The sequence below is a fragment of the Falco biarmicus genome, chromosome 2 (assembly GCF_023638135.1).
Source record: "Falco biarmicus isolate bFalBia1 chromosome 2, bFalBia1.pri, whole genome shotgun sequence".
Lineage (NCBI taxonomy): Eukaryota > Metazoa > Chordata > Aves > Falconiformes > Falconidae > Falco > Falco biarmicus.
In genome coordinates this window covers 64,917,372-64,937,267 of record NC_079289.1, presented here as the reverse complement: position 1 = coordinate 64,937,267, position 19,896 = coordinate 64,917,372, and the positions used below count along the sequence as shown (strand labels likewise).

Here is a 19,896-nt window from a genome sequence, read left to right as displayed (position 1 = left end):
TAACCCAAACAATGGGGAGCTGGTGCAGTTAACAAGGAAGGGTCTACTCAAAGCTTAGGAAACCCTAACAACTGAGTTTTCAAACTGTTGGAACACTTTTGGAGGTCATCTTGTTCTGTTTCATTACTCAGACAGGATGGCTCCCTAGTTTCCAGCACCAGACGGTACCACAAAGAACAGGATCTCAAAGGGGATGCTCTCAGGCAGGAAAATGACAGGGACAGTTTTCAAAACAGGAACTTGCCAAACACACCAAGTTAACCTGAGAGATGCTCAAGGTCATGCAGTAGGACAGAAGGGCGTTGCGAAGAGAGGCTGTACAAGGCTCTGTCTGAATACAAGTAAAACAGGCCTGTGTATTATATTCAATCAGCAGTGTGGGACTCCAACTGGCCATCAAAACCTGTTCTGGATTTCCTAATCAACACTATTTCTTATTTCTCTGGAAGGAATTTCATATTTAAGATTCAGTTTTACACTTTTAAAATACTAATTTTCCAATCTCTTGTGACTGCAAGAATTTTAACTTGCTTTCTTTGTTCAAAGACAAACCTATATAAGTAACAAAGAAAAGCATCAAAACTATGTATCCTTTTTTCTCTCATACAGCATATTGTTTTCTGATTGCAGTAGAAGCTGCTAATTAACCAGAAGCAAAACTGTATGTTGAAAAATCCTTTTTTTTTTTTTTTTTTAATAAAAAAAAGCACCACACACTGCAATTATCTATTAATTTCTTTTGGACCAAACTCTCATGCTACACCCCACATTTCCTAAAGTCTTATTCCAAGAATGTGTACACACTGAAGTGAAATAAAATATATTTAGAGTGACAGCTGCGATGGACAGAATTAAGTATGAACAACACTTGCCTTCAGGGTACATTGCAAATCCTAAAAGTCTGTTTACTAAGATAAATAGAAATAGTAAAAAAATACTTTCAAAAAAGAGATAAAAAAAAGAAGAGAATACTGAAAGCCCTGAGATGACTTCTTAAGGGTACAGTTGGCAGCTGTTTCAGGAGCCAACTGCAAACCTGAACAGAATATTCTTCCTCTAACCGTAGCAAAGGTACATCCCACAGGTGTCTCTCCCACTTTGCAGCAAGAACGATGGACACTGTGTATGGAGGTCATCAGTTTTTTCATTAGCTAAGAGGTGAGACAACCCTGTTCTGCATGACTTCCTTTTCCTACCCAGCCCAGCAGCAATCCCCAAAGGACTCATCCAGTGAAGTCACAGGAGACAGTCTTCTCTGCAGAAAAAGAATCAGACCAGCTACGTGGACATTATAAAATGTCCTCAAAGCATCTCAGATAGATGCAAGACTCAGCTCACTGTCCTCTGCTGAAACCCAGTTGAATTTAAACAGCTTACCTCTTACAGACACTTATCTACAGATATGACTTCATTCAGCATCTCCACCGACAAGAACTATTAATTCCTGTGGATCAATACTTAGATGGAAAGCATTTGTATCAATTCAACCTTTCAGTTAAAACACTCTTCCTAGAAAGTACTGCCTTAAATATATTACATACTGCCATAGATTCTCCTTCTTTCATCTTGGGTACTATACGTATAAAACCAAAAACCATTTGACTCAAGAAAAATCTTCCCAAGAGAATGCTCACCTTTTTAATAAAACTTCAACTTGTACTTCAAGACTAATAAAAAAAATTAGCTGCTGAAAGGAAAAACCTGTTTCAGAAGTATTACATGTATACCTTTACAACATAAATCTCATTACCAAAACAGCAGTTATAAACGGATTAGCTGTAATCTTCCACTGGCTATAGCATTCATCCTTAATCCATCATTTTTTTCCTGATAAAGCAGTGATCTTTAAGTATACATGACACATGACTGTTGTCACATGCTATGTCAACAAGCTGTATTGAATATTTTGAGATAATTACAAACCATATGTTAGATATTGTATTTTATCCACCTGTCTATAGAACATGAATTTACCTTGCAAAAACATCCACCTGAAGAAGATGGTTCAGCTCTTTGCTTAATGATATCCAACTGCACCAGGGTTAATTGAGTATCTTAAGTTGAGGTATTCCCTTTCCACTGTCTCCTTTCTTAACATCATCATGTATCAGGCATTTACACATCTGAGCACAAGCTGATAGCTTTACTATTTGCACTATTCTACTCCATGGTCAACTAAGTAGGTAATGTGCAATTTGTAACAGTTCCATTTCCAAATGCAAGGTGCCCCATAAGACATTTAACTCTTCATGATTAAAGTTCACTATGAAAAAGACAGGAGAAAGTTTACACAGAAAAAGCTTGCGAAACCCAGCGACTAGATAGTATAGAGCAAGAACGCAAGAGGAAACAAGGTCATGTTTACCTATAAAATTAGAGGGGAATAATAAAGGTAGATTAAGAGTTTTCAGTTTTTCCTCCTTCAAGAAAGTCCTAAGCTAGTCTTATTACCAAGACTACTTCTTTCACTTGGGAAAAAACCTTGAAAACCTGATGCCACTGCTAAGATTTATTATACCACTGAATATTTTATTGGGTGAACTCTACAGCAGAGCAAAGAAAGGTCCTTTCTTATGAGGCTGTAGTAGTTCCTCACTGTCATTCCCATGAAATATCATTTCCCTTAACACGCGACTGCAGGCAGGCAGACAATGAGTTTTAAGTTATTGGTACCAACCCCATACTGCGATCACGAATCTTGTACAGGGCTGAGTAGCATAAGCAGTTTTCTGACAAACTGTTGTGGCTCCAGAAAAGTCTGTGCCCTACAGGGCTTTTCACAGAAAAGTCCACTTCCCCTCAGTCAGCCAGAACACAGACTTAGGTACTTCATAAGCTAGATGACACTAATCTGGACAGCAGTCTATGCATAAAAGCTGTGGGCTGCATTTCTATCCTTCCTGTAAATCTGTACTCCTTATGCCTCTTTAATAAAGTTACAAAATAAATAAAAAACTGCCTCCATTTCCCTCAAAAGCAGTTTCCAAAGCATCCAAAACAGTATATGAAATTTTAGCCCTTGAAAACTAAGATAACAATAATCCTAACTTAGGACAGCTTTAACAGCACTAGAAATATCACAATTTAAGGAAAATTACAGTACTGCCCCTCTTTGGAGTATACACAGGCAATAACTTATCATTAACAGAACATACTTTATAAGGGGATGTCTGCTGACATCTGGCTATGTCATCTGGTATTTCTGTATTTTTTTATTCCTATAAACCTTCACAAGGGCTCACAAACACAATTTCACACACACTAAGCTCGTAACACCACTAGTGAAGATATTAAGGATGTCTTCAGCCCTCTGAGAAAACTGCAGTTCTCAGGCACAAAAAGGTCCCAGGTTTATCAGTATCTTAACCGCAGCATTATTTTTACAAGGTTGAAACTGAACTGTTATCGCCCTAACACTGAAGTATTGTTATATTTACAATAGTTAATACCTTACTCTTCACATCTACTCAGCCGGGCTATCTCCTTCTTTTACACAGAAAAGTGATTTCTTTGTAAAGAATAATAAAAGAAATAAACAAGAAAATCTTACAACAGCCAGACTTGAGGGATGACCACTACTGGCTCAATACACATGGAACAACTGTTGTCAAGCACGGTAAACTAATAGAAAAACCTCCAGAAAATCTGCTCCCAGACTTAATTAGTAAAAACATGCTCCTGCCAAACTGGTGCTCTTGAGATGTGTTCAGTGCTCCTCCCCTGCACCAGATGCTGTTTTTCTGATCAGAATTTCTCACACAAATCCCAGTCTGTGTGGAAGTTCAATGGGCCACCATGAAGCGCACCACCAAGGACTTTCAAAAGGAGGTGCAGATATGAGTTTAGTACATAAGTATTTGTAGTAACAGTATCCAAAAAAGGTACCATGAAGGAAGGCTTAGCACCATGCAGTTTAATCAACACAAGGATAAACAAAGAAAACTGTAAAGTTGATTGTTAGCCTCACAGTTCCACTCCTTGATAAACTAGGGATTATCAAGCACAGCCAGGAGGGCACCTCACAGTACAGTGCTACGTATAACCAGTATTCCCTCACAGGGAGCAGGTCCTACAAAATAATTAAGAGGAAAGCCCTTTACAAGAACACTACCATTTCTCTTCACAGACGTACAATAAAGAAAAGCATGCATGTGTGTGAAGGACATCTGCCATGACTAGTTCCAAATGTGAGTTCAGCATGAATGCTGTCAGTGAAAAGAATGCAAAATTCAGCTTGAGCCCAAATTTAGCCAGTGTTACATAATGTGTATTTCTAAGAGGTTTTAATCTGGGAGAGCCATATAGATCAATTTGGGAAAGACATAAAAGAGATCTTGAATCATACAATGATTCAGATTTGAAGGGATCTCAGGAGGCTTCTAGTCCAGCTCATCCTCGAAGCATGGGCAACTACAAATTCAGACCAGGTTTTTCAGTGTTTTGTACAGCTAGGTCTTGAAAACCTCCAAGGACAGAGACTCCATAACTTCTCCTGGCAGCTTGTCTCAGTGCTTCATTATTGTCCCAGCAACGATTTTTTTCCCTTACTTCCAGGTTACAACTTCTCTGTTCCTATTCCCATCCCAGGCTTGCCTTCCTCCACTGCCCACCCCTGTGAGAAGCCTGTTGCCACTGCCCCCTGGCCCCCTGGCTGGTGGGAATGGTGGCTGTTGGATCTCCACAGCTTTCCCTCTCCCAGCTGAGCAAGCCCCGCTCCTGTAGCCTCTCCTTGCACATTGGGTCCAGCTCTGACCATTGTGGGGCCCCCACTGGACTTACTCCCAGTTTGTGGCCCCCCCATCCTGTAGTAACTCAGAGCTGGGCCCAAACCACAGATGGGGTCTGGAGAGAACCAGCCAGTAGACCTCTTGCTGCCACCCTCTCCTGGCCATGCTCCTGCTGGTGCAGCCCTGGGGCCACCAGCCTTCTCTGCTGCCTACTGCCCACCAGGACCTCCAGGTCCTTTTCAGAAAATCTGCCTCACAGTCAGTTAGTTCCCAGCCTGCACTCTTGCAGGTGGTTAGTCCATCCCAATTGCAGGACTTGGCATTTGTCGTCAAATTTCATGAGGTCCCGGTCAGTCCATACCTCCCACCTGTCTAGGCTCCTCTGAATGGCAGTCCTTCCCTCAAGTGTACCGACAGGCCTACTGGTCTCATCCACAAAGTTGACAAGGATGACTCCAATCTCCTCCTCCAGATCTTTGCCAAGGATCTCAGGCAGCACAGATACGTATGGTTCTCTGAGGAACTCTGTCTCCAGGTAGAGCATGAGCCATTAACCACCAATCTTTGAGCTGGATGATCCAAGCAGCTTCTCACCTACCCAGCACCTGCCAAAACTTAACTACTCAAGTGGATACAAGGGTGCTGGGGAAGATCGAAAGTTTTGCTTAAGGTGAGGTAAAATACATGCACAGCTTGCCCTCATTCATGCAACCAGTAAATTCATCACAGAAGTAGGTTGGTCAAGCAGAGTTACTTTTGCTTAATCAGTGCTGGCTACTCCCTATCACCACCACCTTTCTTGTGCCCAAAAATGTGTTTGAAGAGGACTCACTTCATAATTTTCTCACAGACTAGAGTGAGGTTGACCAGCCTGTAGTGCTCCAGATCATTATTCTTGATCTTTCTGAACACGAATGCAATATTTACCTTTCTCCACTCATCATGGTCCATCTCTGATCTCAAAAACTAAAAGGTAATAAAGAGCAACCTCGCCATGACACTAGCCAGCCTCCTCACCACTCTCTCAGCGTAGCTCATCTTATCCCAAGGACTAGATTTGGGTCAAGATTTCTCAAGAGACCCTTGATCCTCATCCTTTGCTAGTCATTCTCCTCCTTGAACCCTCACTCTAAACACACAGGCCTAGGAGACACTGTCAGAGAAGACTGAAGCAAGGGATTTAAGTTCCAGCCTCATCTTCATTGGCTGCTACTAATTTACCCAGCCCATTCAGCACAGGTCTACATTTTCTTTGTTTATTCCTGTATTACTAAAGCAACAGGAGGTTTTTTTAGGTTGTCCTTGATGTCCCTTTGTTTCTTGTCCCTCAGCTCCAGGTGTGCTTTGACTTTCCTAAAACCATCCCTACAGGTCTGGGCAATGTTTCTATATTCTTCCTTTGTAGCCTGTCCCTGCTTTCACCTTCTGTATGCTGTCTTCCTACTGCAGCTCAGTCACAAGTTCCCCATTCAGCCAGGTCAGTCTCCTGCTATGTCTATTCGTTTTCCAGGACGTACTGTTCTTTGTGCTTGGAGGATGCTGTCCTTGAAAACTTGGCAGCCTTCCTGAGCAGATTTACTTTTCAGAGTTACCTTCCATTGAATCCCACCTACCAGTTCCCTGAATAAGCCCAAGATCTATTCTCTTGAAGTCTAGCTAGGGTCTGTACTTTGCTACTTGCCTTCCTCACCTCCATCAGGATCTTGAACTCCAGTATTTCATTCCCTAATAGTTCTTCAACAAAAGTCACAATTTTTATTGAGCAGCCCGCTGGTAATACTACCGTACCCTCTAAGAGAGCCAGGATTAATTGCTGGGCCTGCTTAGCATCCTCGAAGTTTTGGAAGTGCTGCAAACATGGCACATTCAACTGAGCCAAGGTAACAGAGCACAGGCTGTTAGGACAAACCTCTCTATGTAACTATGAAGTATTCCTTCACACTGAGTAACCTCTTGAGTAGCATCCAAGAATTAGCATGTTCTGCCAAAATTACACGTTTTCAATTAAAACATAGAGCATTGCACTCTAAGATACAGCAAAGATAAGAAACAAGAGGACAACATCTATCACAGAATCTGCATCCATACATACCAAGAAGTAGTTTTCTGATGCAACATAAATAGCAGTATATAATTATGGGAAAAACACCATGAGGGGGGGAATTAGAGAAAACTGGGTCCTTATAGAAGCATAGTATTACAGAAAACTTTTTAGGTTACAATACAGCTATCGCTTTCAGGATGGTTGGCATGCATGGAATCTGCATCACCACAGTTCCCTAAACAACACACCCTGCCAGCTCAGCAGGTGCTGATAGGAGTAATGGAGGATGGAGCAGAGTGGAGACCTGGTGGCCAGGCTCTCTTGTGCTCCCTGCAGGAATGGGAACTTGATGGCACCACACAGCTGACAAACTTCATATACCAGTTGTCACATGAAGAATCTATGACGTGTCTGTGGCTGAGCCAACCACTGTGGTGAAATTACTGTCCTCAGATGAAATAATCTCATTGTAACACTAACGCACACCTCCAAAGTTACCAGCTCCCAAGGTACTACACCTCACTGGGCACAAGATACCAGGTCGCAACAACAATATGTGTGACTAGAGTCACTCAAGCTCCACCTAAATATGATGGAAATGGACTAGTCCTGAACAGAAATAAGTCCAGAGGCAGGGGAATGCTGTCTAAACTCCCATATCACCCAACCCTGGTTCAGTGTTCACAAATCTAAGTCAATCGGACTCACTTGAAAGTTGTTAATGAATGAAGGGACTTCTAATCAAGGTAGCCAGCCTTCGGGAGGATGAGTGACAAAGAACAGATAGTGAAGAGAACACCATTATCTAAGTTATGCAGAAAGAGGCCTTCAAATGAGGAAAGTTCTAGCTATGAGAGGAAACAGGAAGATAAGGTGTTGCAATCCACTGACGTCAACAGAAAATTAGTTGAAAATAAGACAAAGATAATTGTGGTAGTGGGACATCATGACCTCCAACCCAAATAGCTTCCCTGAAAGAGGGCAAAACCCTGCTTGAGGAGCATGCATAGTTAGTAGAGGACTTCAGTAGTGCAATCTGAGGATGTGTACTAATTTGCATTAAAAGCAAGAAACTTGTAACCAATCCTATGTATGATGAATGAACATGCAATATACTATGAAGTATAAAAGGTGGACAGAACAGGGGAGAAGTTAGGAAGATTCCATCATAACCTCTGAGATCAGTCAACAGGCTGAACCTATCTTCTCCCCCCTAGGGACACCTATTGGGTAAAAACCTTTCTTCTGTGATTACCATATGTTAGCTGTTATTAGATATATTGTTTAAAACTTGCTTTGCAGTCAGTGTATTTATCACCATCAATCTTTGAACCTTATTCTATCACAATTTTATACTACTAAAGAGTGTTATTCCACAAACTGTTAGTGTTAGTCCTTTGTGGTGCTAGCAGTCAACCACAGTGAATAACATATTCAAATCAAGTGGCAAGAACCACTGAGGGGTCCCCCCTTACGCTGTTGGCGTGTTTCCCTGAACGAGTCAGTTGAATTGCCCTCTTATCCAGCAGGACTGTTCAGTGAAAGGTCCCTGTAACAGGACACTGACAGACTAGCTGGGCACAAGGGTCTCGACTTTCCTGGGGTGCTGATAGAAATCAAACATTAGGGGTTGAGAAAATCTCCCTTCCTGCCACCGTCACTTTTCACATGGCAATAATTCATCCAACAGCTACATTAGGAAGCTGTCACTGATCAACGCTTATTGACACTGAACCATAAGCTGCATTTTCTTTTTCTTCAATTAAATACCAAGCCTGACCTTTACACCATCATGTAAGTGACTGAACGTGAAAAATCACTTAGCAGATAAAAGGGTATTTTCTCCTAGACAGGTGCTCACCTTGGGATGCTTGTCAGGTAGGTCAGGACATTCTGGAATTCCTTCTCTGGGATCTCACTGAAAGCTGGATAGTCTGGAAAGGTGATAACAGGACACCCATCTCCTCCTCTTCCGCCTACAAAAGAAACAAGCAGCAGGCGTGTTTACATGCAAGTCCCTTTACCCAGCTTGCAGTTTCCCAGTAATGAAACTACTGTGGAGGGTTTTTTTGGTGCAGGGCTCATCAGCATGGACATTGTTTATTCTGAACAGTCTAGTCTTTTCTTCAGAGCTTTGGAAGTTTTTTAGGAAGGAACTTTTTGCACCACATCAGATTTTTTCTGTACAAAGGGCTTTGCTCATGTGAACACAGTTTTGACACCAGATGGCAGTGCATCTTTTTTTTGACAAAGGTCAACTGTATGTAAATATTGCCAATTTGGAGAAAGAAATGAACCAATTTAGGAAAAGAAAAAAAAAAGTAGGTGAATCTCCATCTTGAACTAAACTCAACCTTCTTACCAGTTTGAACTCATTCATGCAGCCCCACCCCCGTCTCAGCTGGCTGCTCTACTACCAGTCTAAAAGAAATGGCAGAACATTAAAAGAAATGGGGGAAGGTGTTTCAAATGAGATTTCCTGTTCAGCCTCTCAGATTACCTACGAAAGGTAAAGTGGAGCCAAATACCTATGCTGCAGTATGGCTGCTGCTGAGCTAGATATCATTATCTGTATCTTTTCTGTCATTTGCACCGCTGGGTAAAATTCACAAACACAATGCTTTTAAGTGAGTGTGCTTCACACGTTTTTATATACAAAATGTAGTTGTTGCTTTTTTTAAAGGCAATGTTACTGTTTCTTGTCTTAAGCAAGTATATTTTCATAAAGAGAGGCTGGACAAAGGACTTCTTGAGCCCTAGCAACTGCATGAATTTTACAGTGGGAGGTGGCAGGGACACATCGCTGAAAAGTTATCTTTGCTTCACAGTTAAAAAATTGAGTAAAACCAGCCAAGAATTGCTGTGGTAAAATAATAAGGATATTTTTTCCAGCCCTGAAGCCTGACAATTGTGCAGAAATCAGTTGGAAACTATATTAACAATACTCACGACAGCAACAGTGATCTGTGAAAATTAGTGTGCTATTAGGCACTTTCAGTGTCTTTGCATCTAACCTCAGCAGAAAAAGAAGAGAAATATTTGAGCTCAGATTTATTTGATAAAAGCAACCACCACTTCCCTCCAAAACCACATATAGTTAGAAGAACTCAAGTAGTATCCTTATGTTAATTTATGGTGAATCTGTCTTCAGTCTACCAGTTTACAAGCTTACAATGCTACCACTATGTGGCCCTTGAAATCAAACTACATCAGAAAATAATTGTGCTCTGGATGCATGTAAACAGCAACAACAAAATGCAACTATTATGCAAATATCACAAATTTGCAAACATAACCTTTACAACACAGCCAAATGCAGCAATGTTAAGTCAAGGGACTTAATTTTAGCTATATAAATATTCACAACACAAATGTAATTTAAGACCAGGTTTGATTCTATTATTTTTTTTCTACCCCCGGATCCTAGGACCAAAGCATTTTCCTCTCTTATTAAAGAGATTTTTCAAGCATGATAATGATTATTTCTGTTGCTCATGAGGTGTTCTGCTCTCTCTTGAATATCTATTTTTAGGTCCAATTATACATTATTTGCTGTATCCCTATTGGTTACTTGCTTTGTTCTACTTAATTTCTATAAATAGGACATATGAAACAAAAAACCAACAATAGGCTTGCAGGACACATCCTAAGAGCAGAAGCCCAGACTATGACCTTCAGGAAGTTCCCAGACCACCACTGATTGTCAAGGGCAAACACAGTCATCCTGCCTTGATATTGCCTATTAATTTTCCATTTCTAGTACAGTCATCTGTGGTTATCTTGGGTGGAGACGACTCTGTCCTGCCTCGTGCTGTTAGAAGATCGTTACTCACTGATTATCTTTTTCCCCAGTATTTTCCTGCTGGGACACTTAGGCACACATACACCTTCAAATGCTGCTGAGCTGTTTTTCCTTATCAGGACCTCACTGCTGAAAAGAGTTTAGGGCAGAGTGATCTGAAGTGCTATCCGTAACATATTCTGTAATATTTTCAGCTTTAACATCGCTGATCTATAGAAGTCACTTTCTATGTTGCAACTTTAAATACATGGCCACCAACGGAAGACAGGCCACTAGCAAAGCAGTTGCTTGTCACAGCAAGCTACAAAAAGGACATGGGAAAAAGTAAAAATCCTACAAATAAATTGTGTTTGTATTAAATGACAGTAAAAGTAGGTGGATTAACTTTTTAAAAGGTGCCCTTTATTTCATAATGAACCTGATAGAGCACGGAATTATTTTTTTTTCCTTGATTTGGAATCACTTTTTCTTGCTTCACCTCTACAAAAGCAGCATTACACAGTTGATTCTTAAATTAGCTCCAGAAAATGTGATTTTATTCCCTTCTCCCAGAAGTAAATCAAGCCATAGCATTCAGGAGGGAGAAGATAAAAGGGAAATTTTAGGAAGCTAGATAGGGTTTTGTTGTTAGTTTTTTGTTTTAGTGAGAGAAAGCATTCAAGTGACAAAATGAACAATCTCACTTCTCTCATCCTTCTTGAGACACAGGTTTAAGGCAAAAATCTAAAACACCTTATTAAAAACAAATCCACATAGTAACCTTCCAGCATCTCCAAATTATATACATCTAATTACAAAAAAAAGGAGACAAAAACTTAGATGAGCTCTATACATGCTACAACTCATGAAAATAATTCAATCTGTACAGAGGTTTGTTTGTTTGTTTTTTTAAATAAATTACTGGAATTTTAATCACCATCCAAAAAAGTAATGATTTAACTGTAATATTTTAATAAGTTCAGGTCTGTTGACTGTCTGTAGAGTGACTACATCTAGTTACCTCAGCCATAACCACTGGAAAATCATCTTCTTCCCCTCTAGCTCACAGTCCTGAAATCTCATCCACAGCTGTGCAGCAACCTAAACTTATTTGCTGGGCAAGTTCTGTCCACAATGGCACACACAAGCCCACTCTCCTATTTCTAGGCTTAAGCAGGGATGCACTGACGGATACAATTGGAAACAATTAGTTCTATGTGTTCCTAAGACAACCAGGTATCTCTTAGAGAGCATTTTCTTAGTCTAATCTTAGGTTCTTGTTTGTTCTTTTTTTTTTTTTTAATCAAAATTTCTGAAAGGATATAAACACACACACCACCCCCCATGCCCCCCCATCCCTTATTTTTGCTAAAAAATGTAAACACTGTTGTGACTATGCAAAGGTCAGGTTGGATCAGGCTTTGAGCAACCTGATCTAGCGAAAGATGTCCTTACCATGGCAGGGGGGTTGGACTAGATGATCTTTAAATGTTCTTTCCAACCCAAACCATTCTGTGATTCTATGAAAATGCTGAAAAACATTCAGCATTATTTCATTTTGAAATATTAAACAAGTGCCACTTGAGTGCCACCTTTAGTATTTGTTTATTGCAAAGGGCGGAAGAGAATGCATCAGTCCTCAGCAGGTGCAATCAGTCCACACACATTTTACCTGAAATGATTCCCAAGAATTACTTCTTGTCTCATAACATGCACCTGTAAGGAATATTCTGTAAGTGAGAGCATTCTAACTTTTCCGTCTAAAAATGGAAACACCATAGAAAAAAAGAGCACTGAAGTGCATGTGAGCAATCTAAAAAAATAAAAACACATCACTTCAAATGAAGTAGATCTGCTTCCACTCTACTTCCATGAGCCTTCATTAAAGAAAAACTTTGTTATTAACTCATTTATAACTGACTTTGGCAAGCTATTCAACTGAAACTTCTTTAACAGATTTAGTATCAAAGAAAACACAAATTACCTCTCTAAAACGTAAAGCTTTCAGTGGATAAACCTCTACAATTCTAGTAAACCTCCAGTTAGGTGGAGCTCTTCTAAACAGATCTACACACCTTGGTGTAAGGCCATTTTTTACAACAGCAACAGCCCTATATTTTGGAGAAACTCATATTTTAAAAACATGTTAAATTGCATTAGCTCCACAGGTTAGGTAGCAAAATGACTTAGCTTAAGAAATAGCACTTTGTGCTCCTAACTCTTGTATACAATTATTTAAACAACAGCACCAATTATTAAAATTATGTGGACCCAGAGCATTGTGATCTCCCATATGAAAGGAGTGGAGAAATGATCCTTGGAAAACTCGCTGTGCTACTGTGGGATGGGACTGGTAAAGTTTACCACAAGGCTAGGTAATTTAGCGTTTATTCTTTACACTCTGTTACATCTAAATTTTTCCCATCACAGTTGCAATTTCTTTAGGGTTTGTTTCCTTGTTTTTATTAAGCAGGTAGGGTAACAGAGAAGTGTCAAGCCAAGGAAATTGCACTGTTTTACACAAATTCTAATTAAGAGGCATATTAGTGACTTGATATCTAAAAACAATCTCAAATTAGAAATAATTAGTATTCTTTTCAATTTCAAATGGCATTGACAGGGAAAATTAGAAAAACAATGTAGTGCACAGCTGCTAAAACACACACACGTGTGCATGCACACACACACACAGAGAAAAGGGTAATGCCCCACAACTCTGTGAAAGCCATGCTAGTTTTTTTGGTATGGCAGCAAAATTTGGGAGCAGCAAAGAGACTGCTCAGACGTCCAAGAAAGAAAGGCAGGAGATTATTTTGTAATGTTTCCTTAATTATTCTACTGCTGTTTGCACAAGAAAAAGTATTATTAAAAGTGTTCTGCCCATCCCCACACAAAGGAAGCAAAGCAGTTGGATATAATTAGATGATGACAGAGCAAAAAGGTGGGTCTTCTAGCCTGAATCTATAATGCAAATGAAATGGTATTTAGCCTGTAAGAAAAAGATATGATCTTTATGTCTATCAATACTCACACACAAGATTCAAGAGTGCCATCATTCTTAAACATCTCAGATCTACAACTTTGGTTCAAAAGTGAGGTCCTTACATGAATGAGAGAAAGGCTTACCACAGATTTTGCTTTACTGTTGTGGTGGTTCAGCTATTATGTTTGTATGTTCCTGATACAAAATGTCTCCTTTCTACTTGCATAATACACTTAACTGGAGTACTCTGAGTATTTGAAATTATGTGTAGACTTCAGTGAGGTAGTAGATAAAAGCTTCATTGTGTATCCTTTGCAAAGAAAAACAGAATCAAGGAATTTACTAAAATATTCTTTCCTTGAAATGAGAGAGAAGTTTTACTTTTATAACTTCACAAGCTGCGTTTTTCCCAGGCTAATCAGCAGCAAGTATACTAGCTCAGAAATTAAGATTGCAATAACTAAATTTGTACCTGAATGTATTTGAACTGGAGATCTTAGCCAAGGATCTATTCTTTCTCTTTTTCTTTGCTACTTTTTTTTTTTTAAAAAAAATCTCTACAATGGGTTTAGCACTGTGAATATAAACCAGCAGTTAAGCTTACACCTGTGCAAGACAGAAATTGGTAAGTCACATCTCTTCCCTTGTCAATATACAACATAAGACGTTGACCATGTTATATCAGCAACAAAAATCAAGTTGGTATTTTTAACTAACTGATGCAATGTATGTGGTACAAGATCCACTCGGAAGTTCTCCAACACAATTTTACAGACAGACTCAGCACCTGTGGACACTTCAAAGGGAACAGTTTGACCAGCGAGGTATTTTCAGGTCATTTCCACAGAGGAGAGCAAGAGCACAGACAAGTAAATAAAGTTACAGAGAGCAGGGAGAAGCTTATTATTTAGATTGATAGTTTAAAGGGGCAAAGATATAAGCATTTTGAAAGCTACTACCAAGCTAACTTTTCCAACAGCAGGAAAAACAGCTATGAATAGCTGATAGGCAAAAATGCAACCAGCACAAACTTGTATTTGTATTTCCTTTAATGGAAATGCGTTGTTTAAAGTTGTTCAGTGCATAAAGAGGCATTCAAAAGAAAGTGAGCTGAAATAATTGGTTCAGTACTTAGGGTGGCCAAGAGTCTTATTTGCACATCACATAGCTTGTACAACTTAAGACGCTTGTAAATATATACAGCTGTCTATATGCTCTTCTTCACGTACATTTATTTTAACATACCTGCATACAGCAATGGCAGATAGCTGTAAAGCTGGGTAAGAAAGTCACACAGCAACTTTCCAATCAAGGCAAGAGAAAAGGAAATACTTATGAAAGAAAAAACAAATACAAAATGCAAACAAAAGGAATTTATATAAAATATAAGGAATATATTTTCCAATGACTTTTAAATGGACCTTCCCAATGTCCTTCATGAGGATGAAAAAAACAAAGGCAAAGACCCTTTGCAATGCTGATGAAAAAGTGGTTGCACAAATACTAACTAAAGGAAGAAAAAAGATGAAACAGTGAACCATGTAGAGAGGATGTTTAATACAGTCTAACAACAGCAAAAGATTAACAATTCCTGCAAAGAAAGATAAGGACTTTGTTCCACAGAAAGAAAAAACATCCAAGGGGAAAAGTAAACAGCTGGGCCTGAGGTAAAGTATTAACTTCAGGGTTTATAAACTTGTTATGTGAATGACTGATTAAAAACCTCATCCCCATCTTGCCCCTCCATTAGATTTAAGCTCGACACATGACTGCATGCTCATTGCTAAGTGACACCTGGAGCCTTCAGTGTCTGTAGGAGTAGCTAGCACCTTGATCTCATAGCACTTTGCTATATTTACTGAAAAACTGAAGCATTAATGGAAGTTTTTGCTTTATTTTGTTTAATTTCAAGCCTAATTTGGATGTCCCTGCAGCACTTTCATTATAATCTAGCAGAAGGAGGGACATGAATTACTTTGTACCTGCAGAGGAAAAGAGACCAAGAAGTGACTCCTATTTAGACCAAAACACAGGAAGTAGCTTGGGAAGGGCTACAGCTTTTAGCCACAGAAGCAGACTAGGTTTCATTCACTATTCAAGCAAGCATCCCACGAGACCTAGATACATCCTATTAGAGAAACTAAAGTAATTCTCAAGTATCTGTCGCATCGCTGTTCAAAAGCCAAATCCTAAAACCTGAAATGCATCTAAGACATTATGCAATTCACCATACCTGCAAAGATGCTATCTACCAGAAGTGTTCGTAATCTATGGACTTTCATTTTAATGAGCTTTATGCCATGTCCTAAGATTCTATTTCCAAGGCAACTTAGTAATAAGCAAAAAAGTCCCTTTCACACACACTGTGAATGTCTTAAGTGGCACTACAGCAAAGCCACTCATAAGCACAACTGCAACAAAAACCAAACTGTATGTACATTATCAAAATATTGGCTGTTCCTTTGTTCACAGAACCCGTAACACCACTATTTGGTATAGCACAGAAAATTAACTGTCAGTGTCTTGCAGGAGAATTAGGGTAAAAGAACTGAGGTCCAAAGTCAAATGAAAATGCTTAACAGTCAAATTACCCAAGAAATATGAAATACAACAGAGGGTAATGCAGATGTCCTACTATTTCAGGCAAACAAAACAGACTTCTGATGGGTGTAAAGGTGAATAAAAAGAAGAAAACAGGATGAAGAATGGCTGCTCTTACTAAACCCCACTGCATGGTAGATGTAATGAGCACTGAAGGTGCTTGTGGCTGTGTGAACTCAACAGTCTTAAGACATGAACAATCTCCAGCTGGACTCAATGAGATTTAATTCTTCTACTGTAGTCACCAGTTCTCCCCCTCACTCAGAGGGGCAAAATGTAAACCCTACTTACAGTTTCCTAGATAGGCTGATTCTTGCATAACACTATTATGAGTCAGTTTCTGCCCCTGGATACAAAGGAAGAACTTGTAAAGCCAAAAAAATAAACTGCCAGAAAAGAATTGTAACTTAAACACCATAATCTCAAATGGAGCATGAATGCCAGCTTCATATACAAAATAATCTTCTAAGTGCTACCACCACCCCACAGAAAACACAGTCATTACCACAGACTCACACTTAGTTTAGCTTGTGTGGCAGGAATAAACTATAATTAATGGTTAGTTATTAATACAACAAGATTCAATGAGCTCTTGCCAAGCAAAACAGTACATTGCTTCATTGCCCTGTGTCTTGATCTGATGCGAGGAGGGATTTAAAGGAAAAAAAAAACAGTCATAAAACCCAGCTCCAGCCCAGAGAGGTAAATCTCCTTTAGGCTGAAGGAGGCAGGGCAGCTCTGCGAAGCCACTGATGCTTTCCCTCTCTATGTACCGGAGGGAGGGCAGAACAGTAACTCCAGCAAGTTCACTGCTGAACACCTGCAAGAGCTTTACGGGCAGGAAAACAAACTCAGAAGCTTATCAGACACCTGCCACGCAGCCCGATCAGTGAGCAAAGGCACTATTGTTCCTTTACCCATTATTAGCCAGCCATGGTCCCAGCATTGAGATGGGCCAAGCTCAGAAGCCAACATCTGGATGGCACAAACACAGGCCCCCCATCACCTACCTGGCACAGGTTATCCAGGGGCAAAGACTCTGTGCTGTGTGAACATGGCTGTGCTGCATTTAGAGACAGCTTCACATCTAAAAGCAAGCTCCTTTGCAGAAGACAGGTGGTGATATCAAGCCAAAAACCCTGTCCAGAACTCGATGTTACATGTGCCTGACCCAGCACTGAGGCTGCAGGGGAAGGTAGTACTGTGATGCTCACTCCACTGCTTTGGTCAAAACCAAGGTGTCAACTTGGGCTTCAATATCAAACCTGACGGCAGAGCCAGTGGCAGCTGAGGCTGTGGGCCGAGGACTATAAGATAACAGCAACCACCAGTGCACCCATGCTGCACTCTCCAATTCTGGAAAACTCTCCAGTTAACTGGAGAACTAACTGTAATTTAAAAATTCTATAACACTTTCTTTAAAAAAAATAAATTTGTAAATTATTAAATAACAATTCTTGATAGTATGTATTTTTGGCTCATAATACACAAATTTCTCCTATATGAGACCTCAGAAACCATGAAAGCACAACAGGCCAAACCATATATCTAATCAATGTCTATAGGACAGTACACCATAGTCTTACCTGACAAGTAAGCAAATTGTTTCTTTAACTGGTCCTGAATATCTGCAGCATAGAGGGGAACGCTATCCTGATGCATGATTTCATCTGTGGAGGGAAAAAAAAAATTGCATTGCAAAGTCATTTTATGTAAAATTTCACAGCTGATATTAAAAAAAAATAATCATCATTCCTAGAACACAAACACCAGAAAATTAGAAAACTGTCCAAGTTTTCAAAAATACAAGAAAATGTTTGGAGTCTTTCAAGTGTTTGCCAAGGGTAAACTTTTCTTTGAACAGCATCTGATAAAAGAGTAAAGTGGATTTGCTGACACTGGGAAGCAGTATGGAACGTCACTAAACCAAACACTGCAGAGCTAATATTCCTCAGGGATTATGTTAAACAGTGGGTTTTTACATATCAAATTCAATTTTTATTAAAATCTTCTCAACTCACACAAAAAAAAGAGAAACTTATATCCCTCTAACCTGTTGTCTAGCGTTCAAGGCAGCCCCAAAGCAACAGTGTTCAATAAGATAGGCGGAACGGGCTTGAAAGTACATCCTCACACTACGCACACACATTCATACCTCAGCTGTGAAAAATATTGCTTAATCTTTTATCTCAGCCTTTCTGCTTTAGCTTAATGACAAACTTATTGCTTTCCCAAGTCTTTGTCTTCTGCCGCACTGTTTGAGCAGAGGCATTTCCCACGGCCTATTTCCAGAGACCCAGGTTTTGCTGAGCACAATAAAGTCTGCGTGACAGAGTTGCCTCATTCATTAAACTATGATGTCACTTTTTTTTTTTACAAGGAAACAAGAAGTTTTACTCTTTCAAAATTCATAAAAATTATTCTACATTTTTAACCTCATTGAAAAGTAGCGAAGGGATAACCCAGCATTTTCATTATTTGGTTTTGAACATCTCTTTTAATCTGACATTGTATAAAGTTTTGTTTTTTAATGCACTTTGAAATGCTATTAAGGTACACTTGAATCTGACACTCAAAACTGTGACTATGCACAGGAAAAGCAAGTAAAAACCTAAAAGTGATGCAAGGGTGTCATCTGCCTTGAAGTACAAGCTGATCAAACAGAAAGAAGTACGGTTCTGGCCCTCAAGGAAGGGACTCGTTATTACTGAGATCCATCAAATACTGTATCTTGAACAGTGACCAACTTGCTTTTGTAAGTGATTCTCATGTACGTAAAATTCTGAGAATGGCAATTATTTGAGAATAGCAAAAAACCCCCACTTTCAGTTACTTCTTCCAGATAAGCAACAGCTTATACTGGGAAACAGATCGTCTCTGTTCTCTTTCAGCCAGCCGGGCAGAGGAAGACCCATGACCACTTCCAAGGTCACACACTAATCAGAGCTATTTTTCTGCATCCGGTGAACTGCTGCTTGATCAGAAGACCTCTGCATACCATGCTGTCAAATCCATAAGTGGATACATTTAACTGTTAAGCTATATTTCACCCAGACCTTCAGTTATGTCACCATCTTAAGGATTTTAAGAGAAAACTGAATACAGATCTTTCAGAAGGCCAATCTCAGATGGCTAAGTCATTTCCAGACGAGGGGAACCCCTCCCTCCAAAGAAAAAAGGATTTTAGATTTTACTTTTGCTGTCAGCACTTTTTAATATAAGGCGCCCTCCTGCAGCAGTGTTTAAGCAATGAAACATCCCTGATTCTGCAAACCAATGCCTGCAGGTGGACCCATTTACCTGAATATAAGCTGTCACAGGGTCAACACCTGATTTTTTTTGGTGGGAGATGGGAAAAGGGAAAAGAATGTAATCCCTTTGTAATATGCCATTCTGCCTACAGCCACAGGCAGAAAAAATTTCATTATTTCAGCATAAGCATGCAATAAAATAGATGTGTTTTGCATATTCAAGTAAACATGTGACACACAACATTCAAGCAGGCAAGGCATTCGTAAGGCAAGGAAACTCTTTATGTTTCCCAGATAAATAATGATCAACATTTCTTCATGTATCCACGCGATCAATCCCACTGCAGTCCTGATTTGTGCCACGTGAAGACCCAAGTCTTGATTGCCCCACTGTTCCCTCCAACAGGAGCAGCAGCTTTTGCAACCAGCACAGAGCTGCCCCATAATTTTGTTGACAAAACAGTGTTTCACTGAAAACACAGTATCCTCCCCATGATTTTAAACTGTTT

The 19,896-nt window shown here is 39.7% G+C and overlaps 1 protein-coding gene across 18 annotated transcripts in view; it reads right to left on the bottom strand.

The window, feature by feature from the left end:
• The window catches only part of MCF2L (MCF.2 cell line derived transforming sequence like), a 164,320-nt gene that overhangs the window by 51,495 nt on the left and 92,929 nt on the right, over positions 1 to 19,896 (bottom strand). For all 18 annotated transcript variants that reach the window (XR_008820008.1, XM_056327209.1, XM_056327193.1 and 15 more), the window contains 2 exons: positions 17,723 to 17,806; positions 8,633 to 8,747 (listed from right to left, as the gene is read on the bottom strand). Coding sequence is in view for 17 of the 18 variants with exons in the window: in XM_056327209.1 (XP_056183184.1) it covers positions 8,633 to 8,747; positions 17,723 to 17,806 (199 nt within the window). In the remaining variant the exon portion in view is untranslated. The remainder of the gene's footprint in view (positions 1 to 8,632; positions 8,748 to 17,722; positions 17,807 to 19,896) is intronic.